Genomic DNA, 20,339 nt, shown 5'->3' on the forward strand with positions numbered 1-20,339 from the left:
TAAAGATCAAGTCCCTGGTGAAGCTCTCAGTGTAATTACAATTTGCCCATTGCTCCATAACAGCAAAACACACAATTAAAATCTAATTACAGATCTCTTAAATTGTTAAATGGACAATTCATCATTCATCATTTATCCAGCTTAATTTTTTTGGTGTGAGCTGCCTGATTTTGAGTCAAAGCCTCATATCTCTGCTTTCTTCTGCAGAGAGGTTTGTTTGATAGCTATAGTTTAGTAGGAGGAAAACTCCACACAGATAAAACACTGCAGGCCAGAGGGACAAACGTGTTAATTCGATTTCACAATGAACTGTCCTTTTAATGCTGCGAACATTACGGGCTCTTACCGAGACTAACACTGAGCATTTGTTTCGCTGGACACGTGAGTGATCTGTGCTTGGTGTACATCATTGATTATCTGCTCTGTGTGATCTGTTGCAGAGCCTAAAAATAAATGAGCTTATTGAATAAACAGGGTTCAGACAGAGTTAATGGCTCAGTACCATTGGCATCACGTTACCGTACACTGGAGAAGGCATGGTAAAACATTACAAAGATGCACTATTTTATGTAACGATGAGGGGAAAAGTGTACGAGAAAAAGAGATTGTTTTCAAAGTGAAAGAAAGAAGAGACACATGAGAGGTCCTTTTGTAAAGGCTGGATGTGTAATTAGCTTTAAAGTTAAACATACACAGTCAACAACAGTCTTTGCATACATTTGGTCTAAATTTAGCTCAGTGGCTTATGACCAGATGCTCCTAAGTAGCATGTGTATGCACGTTTTGTCCTAATATCCCAATTATCACTTGATGAGGGAATTAATCAGTGACACGTGCTTGCATTATTTTGGTTTATGACCACCTGGACAGTGTTTCACTGCCAGAAGTAATGACTCATAACACAAACACACAGTCCAAATCAGAAAGAACTGCATGAAGGCAGCACAAGGTCAAAGTCTTCCTGTTGAAATGTTCAGCCTCAGTTCAGTCACTCTCCTATAGAGACCTCTTGGTTCAACGAAGACACCGTACCGCCCTCTTTCTTCAGAGTTTTCAGGCATTTGTCGAGCCTTTTGATGCAGACCGCCACATCTTCTCGAGTGATACCCACAGCGGAGGCAGCGTTGAGGTAAGGACAGGGGTACGAGTCCGAGTGGGACATAAAGCCACGAAACGCGTGTCCGCTTACGGTCTGCTCCTTGCCCAGTGGTATCACCCTGGAAACACGAGTGAAACATAGTAACACAGAGCAATGGGATTTTAACAATAATTTAAAAAAAACAACAAAAATAACCTCTTTACTTTATGTAATATTTACCACAGATCAACATGTCTCACAAATAAAACAAACACTGCAATGTACACTCATGGGCCACTTAATTAGGTACACCTGTTCAAGTGCTTGTTAAAGCAAATATCTAATCAGCCAGTCACATGGCAGAAACTTAGGAATTTAGGAAGAAGGCCTGGTGAAGTTCAAACTCTGCATCAGAACTGGGAAGAATGGTGATTTAAGAGGTTTTGAATGTGACGTGTTTGTCGGTGCCAGATGGGCTGGTCTGAGTATTTCAGAAACTGCTGATCTGCTGGAATCTTCCCACACAGTCATACACCCAACATTCAGATGGTAGGGTCAGAATTTGTCATAACATGATCCATCCTGCTTTGTTCAGGCAGCTGGTGGTGGTTTCTTGGCATACTTTGGGCCGCTTAGTACCAAATAAGCATCGTTTAAACACTTTAGCTTACAATAAGTATTGTTGCTGACCACGTGAATCCCTTTAGGATCACAGTGTGCAGGACCCATCTTCTGAGGGCTGCTTACAACACGTCATAAAGCTCAAATAATCTCAAACTGAGTTCTTGAACACGAAAATGAGCTGTACTTAATTGACCTCAGAACTCAGAGTCCCCAGATCTCAATACAACAGAGCACCTTTGAAATGTGCTGGAACAGGATGTGCGGGGAACAAATCTGCAGCAGCTGTGCGATGCTTTAATGTCAACATGGACCAAAATCTCTGAGGAATGTTTCCAGCACCTTGTTAAACCTGTGGCACAAACAATTAAAGGCAGTTCTGAAGGAAAAAGCGTTCAATCAGTGCTAATTATTAAGTATTTACCTAATAATCCTCCCCTCTCAGCTGAGTTTTGGCCAACACCATCTCCTTAGGAACTTGCTCATCAGCTAGTTGTTTACTTTCTTCATCTCTGCATTCATCAATATAAGCAGCCGTTTCATACATAACAGAAGTCATTCTTTGTTAATGTTATATACAGACTACAGAAGATCATATTTAATTTTTACAGTTCATACTTGGCTTGTTGGTAACCACTGTGTGCTAGCTGACCGCTCTGCTAAAGAATAATATTATTAATTAATTATTTATTTATTATTTGGATGTGAAAAATTCAGACAAACAATGATGCAGGCGAGCTGCTGATGGATCTTTTAGATATTTCAGGTTTTCAGAACCTGAGGAAGCCAAAAACCAGTACAGTTTTGGACTTCACCTGGTTTCAACTGCAACACTGTAAATAATAATCATGGCCATAAATTCTGGCAAGGTTTCACCACTGTCAGCAGAGTTTAGACTCACTTTAATGTGAAATCAATTACTGCCCTGCTATAAGGACTGTGCACGTGGCATAATGGTAGCAGAATGCACTAGAATCAGATGAAGATCTCTATTAATCTCTTCAGCTGGAGATGAGAACAGCTCATTACTGATGTGAAAAGGCAAAGCTGGGTGCCTCCCATGGTATTCATGTTTGGCTCTGAGAGCATTTCATTTAATGACACGTCCACAGCTGCAAACTGTTCAAGAAACTCAAATCTTAGACGTTTATTTTCTTTTACGAAAACACAACATGCTCAGGATGTACAAGGCTAAAACATTTGACTACACTTCACACTAGAACCTTGGAAAAATCCAACTGGGAGCATTAAATTCCAAACAACACTATAAACAATCGTGACAGAATGACCCAAATAAATCTTTTATTCTGGATATATAAAATATTTAGATTAGCTCTCATGCACGATTGAAAACTATAAAGAGAAAAAACACAAAATGAAATGTGCGGGGGGTGGGGGGCATGCTCCTAATTTGAAATTGTGTATTTATGCAGATCCATCGATTCATGTGACAAAGTGAGAACGAAACAGTTAAAACCTGACAAATCCTCCTCACTAATGCTGCTGCTTTCAGAGCTGGTGCCCGCTGCCCCAGAGGAGACCACATCCTTCAACATCTAATGGAAACATCCTGTTTTATTTAGGATGCGGCTGTGATAGGAAGGGCTGTCTTAATTTTCTAAAGTAGTTTCCGCTGCTCAGCATTCAGCAGATTCATCTGCCTGATTGCAGAGCGAAACGCAACATCTTTCTAAACCCACTCAAACAGACACACACACACTCCTATCCTGTTATTCTCTCTCCCCCCCTTCAATGTCCATTTCCAGGCCACATCATCAACATGGCCTCACCTGGCTCCTGACACTTGTCGGGTGAACAACATGGATCCTAGCTGAGTCACCGCCTTGTCGCTGTTGGCCTGGAGACCATCTAGAGACATGGCTGGAAGAGAGAGGCGCATAGTGATGTCAGTAAACATCTGAGACCAAACGCAAAGCCAGAAATACCTATGCCATCTCAGAAAAGCAGCGTAAGGATCTATTGATACGTAACCAGCACTTTGAGCTTACCCAGAGAAATAGGGTTGTGCGGGGTGTGAAGCAACCTCTCCCCGTGTGCAGAAGCCAGACTCTTCAGCTGCTCAGCCAGGAACGAATAAATCTCCTGCACACCATGCCGATACACACAAGAAGGATGAGGACACAGAACAACACACAAGATCTATAAATAGCACTACAATACTCCTTTTAGCATACAGACACAGCCTTATTTTAACAGCAGCAGCAGCCTTGGTTTTATTGCTAATCAAGCAAATCTTCCAACAAAGCAGGTGGATACATGACCCTCCCCCATTTGCCTGACCCTGTGGGTGTGTGTGTTTCTCTCTAAGCTTCAGTACAAGCACTATGTTCATTTCCTGTCCAGCTTGTTCTTTACACATCCACCTCTGGGATCAATTAGAAAGGGCAGGAGAGTAAAAGAAGAGGACTGCAGGCTCTTAAACACAGTTTTTGATATTCACATGCTTCAAATACGCTGACTAAGCACCGAGAGTCTCAGGGCAGCGTGTGGAGGACTGAAATAGGACGATGATGTTCAAGACACAAACGTTCAAACAGGGAAGCTACACGACAACTAAACACAGTGCGTTTGTTGCTAGCTACCAGCTCCAGATTCCCCAAAGAAGCTCTCTTCACTGCAGGTCTGTGTGTGTGTGAGTGAGGGCACACTCTGCTGACTCATACTGTCCTTGTTTGAAAGCATCAAGAGGGAAAATATTTTCCCTGTCAAGAGTCAAACACAAACAGCATTTCAATGATGTCAAGTGTCTCCAAGTGTCCATTGTCCTCTAATAACAAAGGATGACTTTATTATGCCGGAGGAGGAGAACAGTGTAAGTGGTTGTGAGAGTGTAGGACAATAAGTTTGTGTTTGTGACGAGTCAAAGGCCGCCCCGACTGAAACAAAAGCACGCGCATCACCCGTTTCTTCTTTTCATTATGCAGACATCATCTAAACCGGTGCTACACACGAGGCAGTAAATGAACCTAAACAGATGAAACGCTTGAATTATTAAAAGCTCGTGATTCTGGGAGAGACGTTCTGCAGACTCTATGGGAAAAAAATGGTTCTGTACATTAATTATGCATAAAGTGGACCGAGAGGAATCAATAAGCTCTGATGGTGTGTCGGGTCAGGCAAGAGGCCACAGGAATCTCCTAGGTATACATTTCAGCTACGGATTAGGTTGTACACCGATATCCCACTTTGAGTATTGTATGGCATCGTTTTTAAATATGAGATCTTTAAGCCACGTGTAATTTCTATATATGTATCCAGGGTAATTTCTAAAAAACCTTCAACTTTAAAGTGTTACTCCTTTTCGAGTTTCTGTGCTCCGAGTGTGAGGACAAACAGATTCTCTCAGTTGCAGCACATTTACGGCGCAGCAGCAGTTTAGAGGAGAGAGAATGCTGCAGTGCCGATCATCTAAAGAGGAGGATGCTGCATTGTGAGCAACTCTGCTTTAAAGCAGGAAGCCACCAGGGGAGGTTTTCTCAAACTTTAGAATCAATTTTATCTTTCTATAGTGTACTCCTTCCTTCACAGAGCTCACTACACACTCAAGTCCACAGTCTCCATCATCAGTGAGAATACAGGTGAAGCAAAAAAGGACACACACACAGAAAACTGTAACATATAGCTAACTGCAACTCAATACAACTTATATAAGTTATTGCCATTTTTAGTAGGAAAGACACTGATACGGCACGGAGACATATTCAGACCGACTACAATATACACCTGATACTCCCGCAGTCCCATAATGTTCTCATCATACATGTTGGAAACATCCAGCGGACATAACAGCCACGTTTAACTAAGTGAGGAACTATTTTAAGCAGTATAAAAAGGTGATGTGTGCACCACTCTCACCTTTCTTTCTGACAAGTATTTCTTATAGCCACTGACTCCCAGCGTGAGAAGGGTAATGAGGACGTCGAGGGAAGGTGAAGCTGATGCTCTCCCTGGAAGAAAAGGCAGAAGCATTTAAAAAAAACAACAAAAAAAAAACAAACCTGCTGTCAAACTGAACTAGAAGCATTGTTATTAATGTTTAACAACAATCCAATTTGACTTATACAGATGAGGATAAAATTATTAGCCCCCTGACAGGATTTAAACATAACATAACATTTCTAAACACACTAGATTTCTGTTTGCACACAACAACAGAGTTTCTTCACACAGTACACAAGAAGTCTGGCAGAGGTAGGAAAAAAACATTTCAAAGACTCTTGAAAGAAAATTACAGTGAGATGTGTCTAAAATGCCCCAGAACAGCTGTCAACACATTGGTGAATGAGTTAGCCGGCTTGTGCTTCACACATCCACCTCTGGGATCAATTAGAAAGGGCAGGAGAGTAAAAGAAGATGAGCGCAGGTTTTTAAACACAGTTTTTGACATTCATATGCTTCAAATATGCTGTTAAGCATCAAGAGCCTCAGAGCAGTGTATCGAGGACTGTAGAAGGGCGATGAAGCTCAGGACACAGACGTCCAGGCAGGGAAGCTGCACGATAACTAAACGCAGTGTCTTTGTTGACTTTGAGATTTCAGACAGAGAAAATCTCCATGTTGTCAGAAGAGTCACATTCAAGCCAGACTGGACTACCCCAACAACAATAGCCTGCAGGAAGACTATGCATACTGGAAGCGCGGCTTTGGTCAGATGAGATTAAACTACAGCTGTTTGGCTGCAGAGACGCTGCTCATGTTTGGAGGGAGAGGCATACGACCCAAAGAACAGTCCCCAAAGTGAAACACGGTGGTGGGAGTATTTTGCTGCGAGGACGCTGCAATGTGTCTGGAACTGTGATCTCATCAGGGTGGCAGGAATCATGAAGAAAACCTCAAGCAGTCAGCATCACTTTGACTTCCAGCACAACAACAAATCAAAACATACGTCACTCCTGACTGGCCTGCATAAAGCCCTGAGTTGAATCCCACTGGAGTATTGGGTAATAAGTTTGACCCTGATAGTTTGAGGTTTTGGTGAAATAATTTAGTGTCTTTTTGACAAGTAAAGAAACTAAAAACCCAAAATAAAATAAGATGCTTGCCGGGGTTACTGAGAGTTCATCAGTCTGACTGCTGGCGGGATGAACCTAAAGTGTTTTCAATGCAAAGTCCTGTGCATTTCTACAGCGGGCCTGGTGTCATTTTTCTATGACCTGGTATAACTCCAGTTCAGATTTGGCCTGACAGAAAAGAAAATGTGTAACAGTATACCCACAGATGACAGTTAGTGGAAGGTATCAGAGCTGGACACTTTCCAAGCACTGACAGAAGCTTGACTGCAGCATGAGAAAATTAAACAAATAAACCAAAGTAAAAAAGCTGGCTTAGGCAGATTCAGATTAGTCACACAGAGCAGTGCACAGTCCCACTTCTGCTTTCTGAGAAGGCTCTGTTACCCAAAATGTTTAAAAAGCACATCAATTAACTTCTCTAGACATTATCTGATGGCGGTGACAACACAGTTGTCCAGTGCAGCTGGTTCAAACATTGGCCTTTAACCTCCCAGTTCCCTCGTGCAAAGTTCATACCATATCTGATTGGATGGATTTCTGACAGCGTGAGAACAGTGCAGGTAGGATTACAGTGAACTCAGTTACCATGCAGACATCATGTGTGCTGCTTCCATTTACCATCTATTCAGGCAGCTCCCTCACCTAAACCACACGGGCCACTGAGATTCTGACTCATGCAAACTGTCTGCTGACGTGAGCTAAAAAACACCAAGATGTCTGTGTGAGAAAACAGTCCCAATGAAATACACTCCAGTTTCAGCAATGATGGTTAAAACGTACTAGTGATGAGATTTTTGTTAGAAATCATGGATGTAACATTTAGAACGGGAACAATGCGGTTGTCTTTGCAGTCTCAGGTCAAGAAGAAAAAGCAGGAAAGAGGGAAAATTGTGCTGAATAGGTTTGAAGTTAAACAAACAAAAACAAAAAAGAACAAAAACAACAACAAGGACCTGTTTCTTCATACTAAATCAGTTATCCCATTTTGTATCATTCAAACATTTTCATGCTTTATTACCAATTTACTTAAATATGGCAGTGCATAAAAACTAAAAATGGTGATCTACACTTTGAAACTTTCAAAACATTTGCTTTTATGTAAATACACATATCTGCATGGGTACACATGCCCACCTGGTTATTGTTTCATACCAGTGAGCGTTAACACTCACCTGGGTACATCTTGCTTATCTCCTGTACGAAGGACTCATCAAAACCTGCAATTATAGCACCACCTACTGGAACCATAAAGTTCTTGTCCAGGCTCTGTACAAAGGCATCGATTCTTCCCACACGAGCGCCCTGATGACAGACAATCCAAGAAAATATTTATCTGTAACCGGTGTGAAAGTGCATCACATCGTAGCATTCAAAGGTGAGCTCCAGATCAACTTGCTACATGCACTGTGCAGTGAAGAGTGTTGATACCTGCTGAATGAGGTGCATGCATTTGGACGACTGTACGCCATATGCATTGTTAACTATATGGGGGATATCATGCTTGCTGCAGAGAGACGACAGCTCCTCAAGCCTGCAAGACCCCAAAACAAACAATATTACAAATGGTGCATACCTTATTCCCACACTGTGAGCCAAAACAAGCAACATACAGTATGTTTCCTTTGAAAGTAAGAAATCCTGCAGGCAGCCTACATCAACACATACATAACATAACATAATAAAACCTGAGGGCATGAATGAAAGATTACAAGACCTGTCAGGGACCCGTGGGGCGAAGCAAGAAGTCGTTGAATGAACGCACAGGATATTTTCGGCTCCAAGCTCTTCAATCTTGCGTTCAACTGCTTCCAAATCTGTCCGCAGCTCATCACCCTCGAGCACATTCTCCACGACCACAGGTTCAAAGCCTGAGAAAACAGTAATGTCTTAATGTAAGCAAACGATTTAAAGATGGCAATAAAGCGAAACGCTTTCAGAATTAATCTGATTGAATATTCCCCTTCAATATCAATGACATTTCAAACACAGACGTGCTCGCTGATCAGGATGTAAGGTTGACAGGACACTGGATACGAGTCATCTGGTCACCTGCTGTGATCATAGACTTGAAACAGGACTTCTGGTCGATGCGAGGCCAAAGGATGTAGCGAGCTTTGGGTCTCCTGTGACGAAGGGTCAGGAAGCAGAGAGTCAAACTCATCCCTGTAGCCATGGGTACCACGAAGCAGCTGGCCACACTCCGGACACCTGTAACGCACAAGCAGCAGACAACTGAAAATAAGACTTCGATTTTTGTATGTTTTCAAGCATAATGAAAAACCTTTTGTTAATTCTACATAAAGACTTCCATACACTTAACCAAGTGGACATTTGGGAGGAAAAGGCAAAATTAAACATCTACCTTACCACAAAATTAGTGTAACTGATAAGATCTACACACCTGCAAGCTTTAAGACGTCCAGGACAACTGAGTTGGTCAGTTTGTTAAGCAGACTGGATCCTGCAGCTTTAGGCTGAATAGCAGCGATGTCACCTGACCGGCCGATGCCGTGGATCAGCCTAGACAAAACAGCTGAATGTCACAACACGAGCCGTTAAACGACCTCCTAAACTCCGTGACGAGCGCAAAGCTGACATTTCACAGCCCAGTGTAATAAATCTGCGTGCAAGGCCTTTGAAGAATTAAAAAAAAAAACAACCCACAGATACAGGTGAGGACAGAACTATTAGCTCCCCTATGAAACATCCTTGTTTTGTTAAGTATTTCGAAAGCCCAGTTAAACACAGCAAGCCTTTTTTTCCTTCTTTTGTTAAATGCAGCATTTCCAAACATCCTGGTTTTACTTTGGACGCTCATGTTACTTTGCACAAATAAACAAAATTATTATCCACCTCCTGCAACAAATCCTTTTCTCTAAACTTATTGTTTTTGGAATGATGCTTTTTCAAGTGATAGCTCAAACTCCGACATTTTTATACTGTATGTAAATTGGAAGAAAACTTTCAGTTTTACATTGATTTTACAAGCAGTGAGCATTACAAAGTTAAAGCACATCCTTGATTTTCAGGGGGCTAATAATATTCACCCCGGTCACTTTTTATTTTTCTGAAATAAAAGTTTATTTACTGAAGAAAACTGCTATGTTTATAAATGCTACATTGAAAATCACTTGTTCTGTTAAAAAGGCCAATTACATTTCATAAGGGGGCTAATAATTTTGTCCTTATCTGTATATCAGTATAGGTGATTTTACCTCGTTACAGACAAACTGCAACAAAATCTATTAGAATTACAAAAGGTTGTTTTGCACTTATTATTCATGAAATGTGTTCAAAAAGCAAACATAAGTCTTTTTAAACTAATAACACACAAAAAGCTTTCATGTCTTTATCAAACACAGTAAATTTCAGTTAGCCGTCCCCCAAAAGCAACCTGGAATCAAGTGTCCCTGTTAAGGAAATGAGGTCTGAAGTGTGTATAGCACAGCTCCCCCAACTCTCCCTAGGATCACACAAAGTTAAGAAGTGACAAAGAATCACCTGCAGAAATCTCTACGGCTTGCTAAAACTTGTGATGCCCTCACCTTAATACACTGAAATGTATTATCAAATGACATTAACAAAAGAAAACATAAGGTAAAGCACCACTTGCCAAAGAAAATCTCCCAAAAGTCTCCCCAGTATGTCTGTAGCTGGAAGAACACCAGAACATGTTCTACAACATATCTGGAAAACGCTGTGTGGAATGTTTTGGCAAAATAATATTGTGCTTTGATGAAAAAAACAACAACAACACTGCAGAGTAACGTGTAAGCCTCATAAAATACATTTTAAAAGATAACTTTAGAACGAGAAAAGCTTGGTGCATGCAATAAAACAATTAAACAAAACACACAGAGGCTGAAAAAAAGAAAATCCTGGTTTTGGAACGGCCGAGTCAGCATCCTGACCTCAAACCAATTTATGGCTGACGGTCAGACCCATAATCATGTGGATGATGACACAGATTTTGTAGTTTTGCCTCTATATACCACCACAGTGAATTTTCAACAATCAGAGTGTTAGTAAACTTTAGACTTTCAGCTTTAATTCAAGGGGTTTAACAAAAAATGTGGTATCTGTTCACTGGAACTCTTAATGTCAAAGATGTGGAAAGTCTTTTTCTTTATTTTTAGCCTAATGATGTCATATTAGAAGAGGCTAATTCAACAATCTGGCACACTCTTTGAAAGAAGCCATGCATTGATCATCCCAGAAACACCAAAAGGCCTTAAAGACCACAGACTATAATGTGCAAAGATTTCAAATTCTTTTCTTAGTGAAGAAAGAAACTCTTCACAACTTCTAGTCAAATAAAAAACACTCAAGGAGGCAGGCATATCATTGACAAAGTCCAAAATCAAGAGATGCATTCATGAACAGAAATACGGAGGGTTTACAGTGATGTGCAAACTGCTGGTTACACTCAAGGATGGGAAGAACAGACTTTACACTAACAGAGCCTGCACGGACATGGAGAAAATCATGGGACAAATGAAACCAACATGTAAGGCAGAGTAGCAGTACTGTACTGCATAGCTGCCAAAGGAATCGAGTACGTAGCATTGCAAATAGATGACAAATCAAAGCATACTGCAAAAGCAACCGAGAGTTGCATAGCAAAGAAACTTGATACTCCTAAATGGCCAAGTCTGTCACCCGGTCTTTTCAGTTACTTTAGCCTAAACTGAGGGAGGAGGCCCACAAACAGACAGCAGCTGAAGGTGGCTGAGGTAAAGGCCTGACCGAGTATCTCAAGAGAAGACCATGTCCATGGCTTTTACACTTCATCCAGTCAGTGACTGCAAAAGATTGTCATCCAAGTAATTCCTAAACAGTTAAAGCAAAATGTTTGAAATACTTTTTTTTTAAATTAAAGGTGAAAGTTTTAACTTCAATCACATCTTGATTGTCTTATTTAAAATCCACTGTGGTGGTGTACATAGGCAACATTTCAAAAGCTGCACCCAAGCACAACCTGAACAGGACTATTCTAGTGAAAAAAACATAAATGAACCAGAGATGAAAGATCAACAATTCTTTTTCCTTTTACAAATTTCAAGGAGGTTCTTGCTGCTGAAGGAGCTTCAGATAGACCCATTACAAGAGTTTGCTTAGTTTTTCCCAACCTGTGCTCAGTATATACAAAGGCACAACTGTTGGCTGTTTTTACTTTGAATTTGTCTCCAAGTGTGACAGAGATGGGCCCAGTGTATTCACAAAGTTTTTCTTCCAACTACTCTAAATCAGAATCACTTTAAGCGCATTCCTGCACTACAAAATATCTGTTGTAGAGAAAAAACAACAACAAAAGATCCGTTTGCTTTTTATCTGCCTCACAATCCATCAGTCAGGATTTAAAAGTGAATTGCTAATAACAAATAAGGCCTGGCAGGCAAACTTGAACCTGTAATGTCGTCTTGCCACAAGGCTGGATGCCACCCGGCCTTCTCTCTCTCCTACTCCACAGTTACCCAGGAAGTTGTTGCTGTCCATCACAGCTAGCTCGTTGAGGAAGAGCTCAACAGTGCTCTCGCTCCATCCCTCCTCGGGACACTTTCCCTGCAACACACACAACATGAAAAAGGAAGTGTCTTCACTGCAGTGGTATAAGGAAACAAAAGAAAGCTTTGAGCGTACTTGTTCCAGTAGCTGTCTGATGAGTTGCTCATGGCCACGGCGAGCCTGCGATCCCTGCCGGATGTAGGAAGGTGACACAATCTTCTCGCTCAGGTTGAAGTTGTCGCTGTTCATCTGTGTTAAACACACAACTTTGTGGTAAGTCAGTGCAGTGGGTGTCCAAACCGTTCTACAAATGCTTATTTCTCAAAATTAACCAATAGGGGGAAAATAATAACATTTATGAAAAGTGAAAAGGTTTGAAATCTTTCATTTTTGCTTCAAGTTATGACAAACTTGTCAACACTTTTGCTGATCTCGCTGCAGGTTTTTAGTCATGTTCATAAAAGCCAAACTGCAGTAATGTGGCTTCTTCCTGTTGTAGGAGCAAGACACTCTTCAGTTTCCATTCCTTCACACTGGCACCAAGGATGAGTTTTTACTGTAACTCTTAACTTTCGCGATCATTAAGTAAGTTTACTAATTATTATCACATGAAGCTCATGACGAACTGCTCATTCAATGTTTCATAAAGGGGCAGGTTTGTTAAACATGCCAAAGTTACACCAGACTTTTTTACCAAAGCATCCCTAAATTTTATCTTAGCATCCCTAAAAATAACCATATTAATAACATATTTTAATATTATTAGACATCTCTGATGTCATCTATCAGAGACATCAGATTAGAAGGAGAACTGGGGCCCGTTCTTCGTACCTCGCTAAGTAAGTTAGCCGGATTTGAATGTTGACGATTTCGCGTGATCTTGGATCGTTCGGTTCTCCGAAGCTCATCTGGGACTTGCTGTCATAGCAACAGATCCGTAAGCGTAAACCTGCTCGGGAGCAGGTTTACTTTATGTAAACAGGATTAGATCGCGGCCACTCAGGTATGTCCGCTGCAGTTATATGAAAGCAACAGCGATATTTCGCCACTGTTTTACCATAAATAAATATTATCAATGTAACTAAATATAATGCAGCATTCTTTTATTGATTTCATACAGATACATACAGGTCATTTCCGAAAAAAACGGAAATGTACTATTAATCATTCTATGTCATGTAGTAGATTATGTCAGATGTAATTCATATTTTAGGGTAGTAATAGTAAATGACCTCGTGTAATCAAGATGAGAGACCACGGCTATAAAAGCGAAGGTGGATTTGGGAAGTCTGTCGCAGCCATGTCCTGTCCGTTTGTACGCGAGCAACCCATTACGGAAGGTGCAAGATTGATAAGAAGGGTTTTCAGAATTCAGCGTATATTGCGGGATAGACAGGATCCTTTAGCTCAGAGCGACAGTGTGCTCATAGAGAGATATCGATTTTCCCGTGAGGGTATTATTTTCTTTCTTTCTTTCTTTCTCTCTCTCTCTCTCTCTCTCTCTCTCTCGATATAAAGATATATATATATTTCCCAACTTACTGTGCATGCTTCAGTCACCCCTTGCATGGGAACAAGTAAAAGTGATGGAGTGTTATGTAAAACTACACACAAAAAACCCCACAATGTCAATAAATGTCACAGTACAAAAAGCCGGGGTGTGACGAGGGGGTGCAGGACCACCACCTGTCTTTATTTGCTCTGCCCTTTTCTTGGTTGCTGTTATGAACAAACAAACAGGTTATTTCAGGGTCTCTTTTCAAGAGACTAAAAGCAATATAAGTGATAAATATTACCATTCTGTAGAACATTCTTATATTTCACTTTTACTTGTTCCCATGTTCTAGTGGGTCCTGTTGTGGCTCTAATGTGACAGAGGATATGGTGTAATATAATATAATGTGGTATAATATAATATCACATGATATAATGTAATATAATAAATTACTTACGAGTTTAATTTGTCAGCAACTTTCTGCCATTCCTCTCTCAGTGTTCCCTTGCGTTTTAATTAGACTCTGAAACTCCTGATATCCCTCAATCAAGAGTTCTTGGTCTGCTGCCGTAAAATACTGAGCGCGCTCCTTCGACATCTTCGCCGACCAATCACAGGGTTGCCGATCAATGTTTCTACTATCGATGCGTAGCCCCTTTTAAGCCACCCAGTGATCTCAGATTACTTCATCCAGCTATACTAATCGTCAACAACAGGTGTGTTCGGAGAACCGGATTAGCGAGCTCAAGGTTAGCGCGATGATTTGATCTTGGATGTAGTAAGCGAGGTACGAAGAACGGGCCCCTGGTTTAAAAGTCCAGCGTTCCCAATATTATGATAAGACTGGCGTTGCTCGTGACAGAAAGGAGATGAAGAAGTAATTTCATGACACAAGCCGGCACAGATTTAAAACACCAACTGCAACGTTAGCAAGCAAAAGTGCAAGTTTTTCCGATGCTGCAGGGTCATTACTGTTGAGTATATTTATTCTCAAAATAGTGTCAAAAATGTTAGCTAATATAGTCTAGAATAGAGATGATGAGCCAATTTTTTTTCACTTTGTCAAAGTTTCCTATTCTGGTGGAGTTAAGCTTGATTGTTTATTTAAAGAACTAATTTAAAGAAACTACAGTTTATTGAAAATGTAATTTTTTCATGAATGGATAAATGTGTTTTCTAAAATAAATAATTAAAACAAAACAACATATAACTGGATTCTAATGAGAGAAAGTCAAGAGGGCTTTACCCCAGCGGTCCCCAAACCCCCGGGCCATGGACCGGAGTCGTTTGGTACCGGGCCATGAGAGTTGAGGCTCTGGATGTGAAATTTATCGTTTTCAGGTTTCCCTGGGTCTTTTCCCGTGTTGTAATTGTGTGTCTCATTTTGAAATAAATATTTATGCGTTACCATAGCGACCAGAGAGCATTAAGGGGCAGAGCGGGGGACGTTACTCTCAATGTTGTTGGTGCACTTCAGGAGGATGCTGCTAATAAAGTTACACAATTACACAGTGAATTCGAGTTTATTATTATATTTACAAAATAGCACAGTTGCTGTCTTGGTCAAATCGTTTTATTTTGTTGTATTTATCTGCGACACATTAAAAAAGGTCCGTGAAAATACTGTCTGACATTAAACCGGTTCGTGGCACAAAAAAGGTCGGGGACTGCTGCTTTACCTCATATGTCAGTATCAGTGCAATACTGAATCTGAACATTGCAATTGACATAGATGGATAATTAATATGGTCAGTTTATGCCTTTGACTGGGTTTTAAATACTGTTTCAGTGTTACATTTACTTTTTAATGACAGCACAAAGACTAAGAGGAAAATAGAGAAGGGGAGTGAGGGCAAAAGCAGGATGATGTCAGTGAAGAGAAACCAATAAGAGCGGATGAGTGACCAAAGTCTACAACGCTGTTATCAAGCCAAGGTGCCTTTACATAACTAAGCAGTATGGATTCTTCCTAACCTTCCAGTAACTTATGTCACAAATACTATGTTCATTTACCTTATTTACAGGTAGTGAAATTAAATGGAAAACCTTAACTGTATTTCCAGAAAGAAATAAGCCAAAAAAGTGTGCTTTTCAGTAGCACACTTGAAATGGGGTGCCTAATGCCCTCTGTTGACTCTTTACAACAAAATGAGGCTTTGTATTCAAAAACCTGTATGTATGTATGTAAAAGCAACTTTATTATCAGATTGCTTCTTGTACAGGTACATGGAGTGGCAGTCTGTAGTGGCAGTCTTTCTGTTAAGAGGCTGAAACAATGTTGTGCATGTTTCTCCTCATATGTGCTTTGCAGCAAACCGGTTTTCGCCTTACTTAGGAAAACTCTGGTCACCATGACTGAGCCTTTCCCTCGGGTTTAATAAGGATCCACCCTAAAACAGGTGCAAGTGAAATGACCTGTTTAAATCACCTGCAATCGTCAACCTTCTAACGAATTGACGATTGCAGTTTATGTCATTATTTATTTTCTTTATAAAATATCTCGTGGTATAAGACTCGTGATAGTTACAGTACTGTATTAACTATATATATTACATATGCATTAACTATTCTTATTTGATTCATGTAAAAATTGCAATATGTAACACTAAATAAATGTTTTCCTCATTAGAAGCTGAGCCCTACCTAAACGTTTGAGCCTAAAATTGTCCCTGTGTTATACGAGTGCTAACTTACTCAGTGCTAGAAGTCTGGTTTCAATCCAGTGTTTGCTTAGGAACAGGGTACAGGAGATCTCCGCTAAGCTAAGCTAGGCTAAGCTAATGTGTTCTGGGCCGGAAAATAAAACACCGCGCATCTTCGTCAGAGCCGCTCTGGTAACTCACGGTGCGTGCTCTTACCTCGCGGTTTTCCAAAAAATGTCTTCACGTGGACGCCAAACAAACCGCAGACATGCACGCACACTTCTGAATGAGAAAGTAGCATGGAGACAGACTGCAGGACGCCTTCACGTGACCACCAAGCGTTGCTCACGTGGTCAACGCAGTGCAAAGTCATCCTCCAGCGTGAAAGCGTGAAGAGAGAAGAGAAGCCAGTCGGTGGCCGCAAGCCGGTCAGTTTTAACTTTTATGCTGTGTCAAATGCTGTGTTTTTGATGAGGAATATTTATTATTATTGTTGTTGTTGTTGTTGTTGTTGTTGTTGTTGTTATACCATCATCTATTGCTACAGTAAATAAATAAAAACACTTAACTTTATTTGAAAGTTAAGATTTTGGTCAAAGTAAACTTTTAGCAGAAACCACTAGCTTAAATAAAGTCATAGTTACACACCGTCATTCTTTAAAATATAACTGTGGTTTTTAAACGGGGGGGGATTACTGACATATCAGAAAAATAAACAGTAAAAAAAAATTTTAAAAAGCCAAACTGCTAAAAATGTAGAATGTCAACAAAATACAATTAATTTGTTCTACATGCAAATGTTACTGTATACATATTCATTAAAATACACTCTATCACATATATTTCTTATGTATTTTTTATGTACATAAAGGGCAGTGGGAACTTTTACTGTCTGACAGTCTGATTGCTGTTAGCATGAAGGACCTGTGTTATGTTACATTTAACATTTGCATTCATTCACACTACTGATGCATTTTGAAATAACATCATATGCTGGTCCTTTAATTTCAGCTCTCAAACAATGTCAAGATATTAGAATTATTTCTAATATTAGCTGAATGAGTAAACTGTGACAGCGTTGCATCAAAATAAACTGCCACAAATAATGAAAAGATCAGGACCAATAATGAGGCGCTTTCAAAGTGTGGCAGGAGCAAAGATGTCCTGTAGTGGAAATATAGGCCAATATACTACTGAAAAAAGTATGCCTCCAAGAAAACAAACAAAGAAAGGTAAAATTGTCATCTGTAAAAATTTCATTAAAAATCAAATAAGCAGATATTGTAAAGAAAAGGTAACACTATGGAGCGTTACCTTTTTATGCACACACTAAAACACACACACACACACACACACACACATCACACTTGTGTACGTTTCAATCCAAACAAAGCTGTAGGGAGCACTGAAGTTAAATCTATGATGTATACACTCATACTTCCTTATGTTTCTTACTGTGCTATTATAAGTAACATCAAAGCAAATTCACCGCCACTTCCAGAATGTGTACAAAAAGTCTTTTTTCAGTGCAGGTAAGGAAACATGATTTGAGAGGCAGTAACTTAACTGTTAAGAAAGAACATGTATTTCTATTTACTGTTGACACACTCAGTATAACATGTGATTAAAATAGGTTTACCAACTCACTAAAGTTTTGCTGTCACAATAATGAATACTTAAAAATGAAATATCAAGATCAAAAAATCAGGTCAGTAATGGACTTATGATAATATCACATATTATTGTCTAATCATCCTTCTTATGTACTATTATACAGGTGCTTACAGACTCTGTCGTCTTGTCCATGCACTTTTATTTTGAGTTTGATTCATTTGCCAAAAGAAAACTTTAAATAAGCAAAGTTACAGGTGAATTTGACATATATCATAGTAGCTAACCCCTTTTTCCCCAGATTTTCTGTATAGCTATCTCAGTGTTGTGATATGAATGTTGCGAATTCTTCTTACCACGATAATCGCTTCACGGTTGAAGTCAGTTAAGATGCAACACATTTTCATTATTTCTCTAATCCTGAGCACTTAAATATCTAACAGGCTATCTTACCTTGCAAATACACCATGCTTTTCATCTCCCAAAATAACAAGGAAAAACAGCTGTCAGCTAGAAGTAGGTTAAGCATAGAATGGAAACACTCAAATAAAGTAGCTGTTTGTTTTGCTTGCTTTGTTACATTTTTGCCTATAAGGATGAGGTAAAGCTTTAATTTAATAATCGATGATTATTGAATCATCAGAGGGGGAATAAAATACGCTATTATGACAAAAGCAGTTTGGGCATGAGAGAGAAAAAAAGGTGATTGAACGATATGAGTAAAAACAGGCCCAATTTAAAAATTTTAGTAACAATATTTAACAGCATGTGTCATAAAGAGATTAATGTTACACTGACAAAACATAAGAATGTTGCACCAAAAAAGTTTCTTTACAATCATCAGAAAGAAAACACACTTTTGTGAAATTATATGTAATGAATTTTATGACACACACACACACACACACACACAGAGTGAGAGAGAGAGAGTAAACCATGCATTTTGTTTTGTCTGCTTGCTGCAAATGATGTATACATAATCAGGGCCTGTGCTGTGTGAACCTGTAGGTTGCCCCAGTAACAGGTAGATTATACACAGTTAGCCCACATTTAACAGCATACATCACATTATATCAGCATAGAAAGAGTTCGCACATGTTCAAAACAAAAATGAAAGCGACATTTAAAAAATATGCATATATATTTGAGCGCAGGTATAGCTAATAAATAAATAAATAAATCTAAAAACAACAACAACAAATCCACTGTTTGTTTGGCAGCATAGGGGAGAGAAAGATGGCAATTTGTCGGCATAGCAGGGTTTTCAACTCAACAGCTATGCCAACATCTTGCCTTCCTTCCTGAACCCGTGGTCTAGTAACACGTTCCGCACGGTCCGCGCTTCAAGGTCCGCACCATGCTGTTCCCCACTCCCGCGTGGAAGATGAAAAATGTTGCTGGAGATGCTTTAAAGATTGGGAGGAAATTTAAAAAAAATTAAAAAGGTGAAGGTCTAAAAACAACGAGCGCAAGTGCCACGCCGATCTAAGAGGTAGGATTACTCCATCTCAAATGAACTCCAAAAACACCCAGTGTGGCATTTCCAAAATAGGATTTTCGTGGTTCTTGGAAAAAAAGGAGTGAGCTCTCATCGAGGCTTCACCTGAAAACGATGGAAACAGAAAAGTCGAGAAGAAAGAGTCTCCTGTAGTGTATGACACAACTTAACTGCAGGCCTACATTCCTCTTCCCTGCGCATGGCACTGCCCTGTAGGTGTATCATCACATCTACCTGTTGCTCTGTGGGAAACAGCAACTGGTAGAGCTCTCTCTCTCTCCGGTGTCCGTCGTCCAAGATCCACCGCCAGTGTCGGACATCCGCGAGTCAAAGTAAAAGTAGGCTCAGGGTTGAAAAGACAGGTTTGCCTTCCGCCACCCACTTTTGTAGCAGCACTGTCGGCGACTGACTGTTGCAGGAGGTGTGTTCTTTGCCCCAAAGAACTCTGGAGTGCGGCTTCCGGCACCTTTGGGCGCTGGCAAGGAATCCGATTGGTCCAATGATTAAGCAGGACAATCTTCCGAGGAGAAATCCGTCCAAACCTGTCCGGTCTGAAGAATCTCCCAAAAAATCCCCAAGTACTTCCACAGTAAAATAATGTTATGTTTAAAAAACAGGAAAAACAAACAAAACAAACGACAAAGAAAAGCCTGCAAACCTTACTCGACTTCTGGATGTTGCTGTAAGGGCACGCAATTTAAACAGTCGCACTTTAGCAGGAAATTTTGCTGATCTCTACAGGATACGGTTTGTTAATGAATCACACAGAATGATTCAAACACCGTCTAGACCAGAAAGTGGTCGCCATCCACGACAGGAAACGCCGTCAGTGTATGAAAGCGCACTTTCTGACCAT

At 40.1% G+C, this 20,339-nt stretch overlaps 1 protein-coding gene across 1 annotated transcript; it reads right to left on the bottom strand.

Moving 5' to 3' along the window:
- Positions 1-650: 650 nt before the first annotated feature.
- sepsecs (Sep (O-phosphoserine) tRNA:Sec (selenocysteine) tRNA synthase) lies at positions 651-16,708 on the bottom strand. The gene is made up of 12 exons (XM_063465173.1): positions 16,591-16,708; positions 12,373-12,486; positions 12,140-12,294; positions 9,134-9,252; positions 8,782-8,940; positions 8,447-8,600; positions 8,161-8,263; positions 7,905-8,034; positions 5,576-5,667; positions 3,709-3,802; positions 3,490-3,580; positions 651-1,217 (listed from the first exon to the last, which is right to left on the bottom strand). The coding sequence occupies exons 2-12, from the start codon at positions 12,484-12,486 to the stop codon at positions 989-991; spliced, it is 1,440 nt and encodes a 479-aa protein (XP_063321243.1). The 5' UTR covers positions 16,591-16,708; the 3' UTR covers positions 651-988.
- Positions 16,709-20,339: the final 3,631 nt, after the last annotated feature.

Source organism: Pelmatolapia mariae, linkage group LG3_W (assembly GCF_036321145.2).
Source record: "Pelmatolapia mariae isolate MD_Pm_ZW linkage group LG3_W, Pm_UMD_F_2, whole genome shotgun sequence".
In the NCBI taxonomy this organism is placed as follows: Eukaryota; Metazoa; Chordata; class Actinopteri; order Cichliformes; family Cichlidae; genus Pelmatolapia; species Pelmatolapia mariae.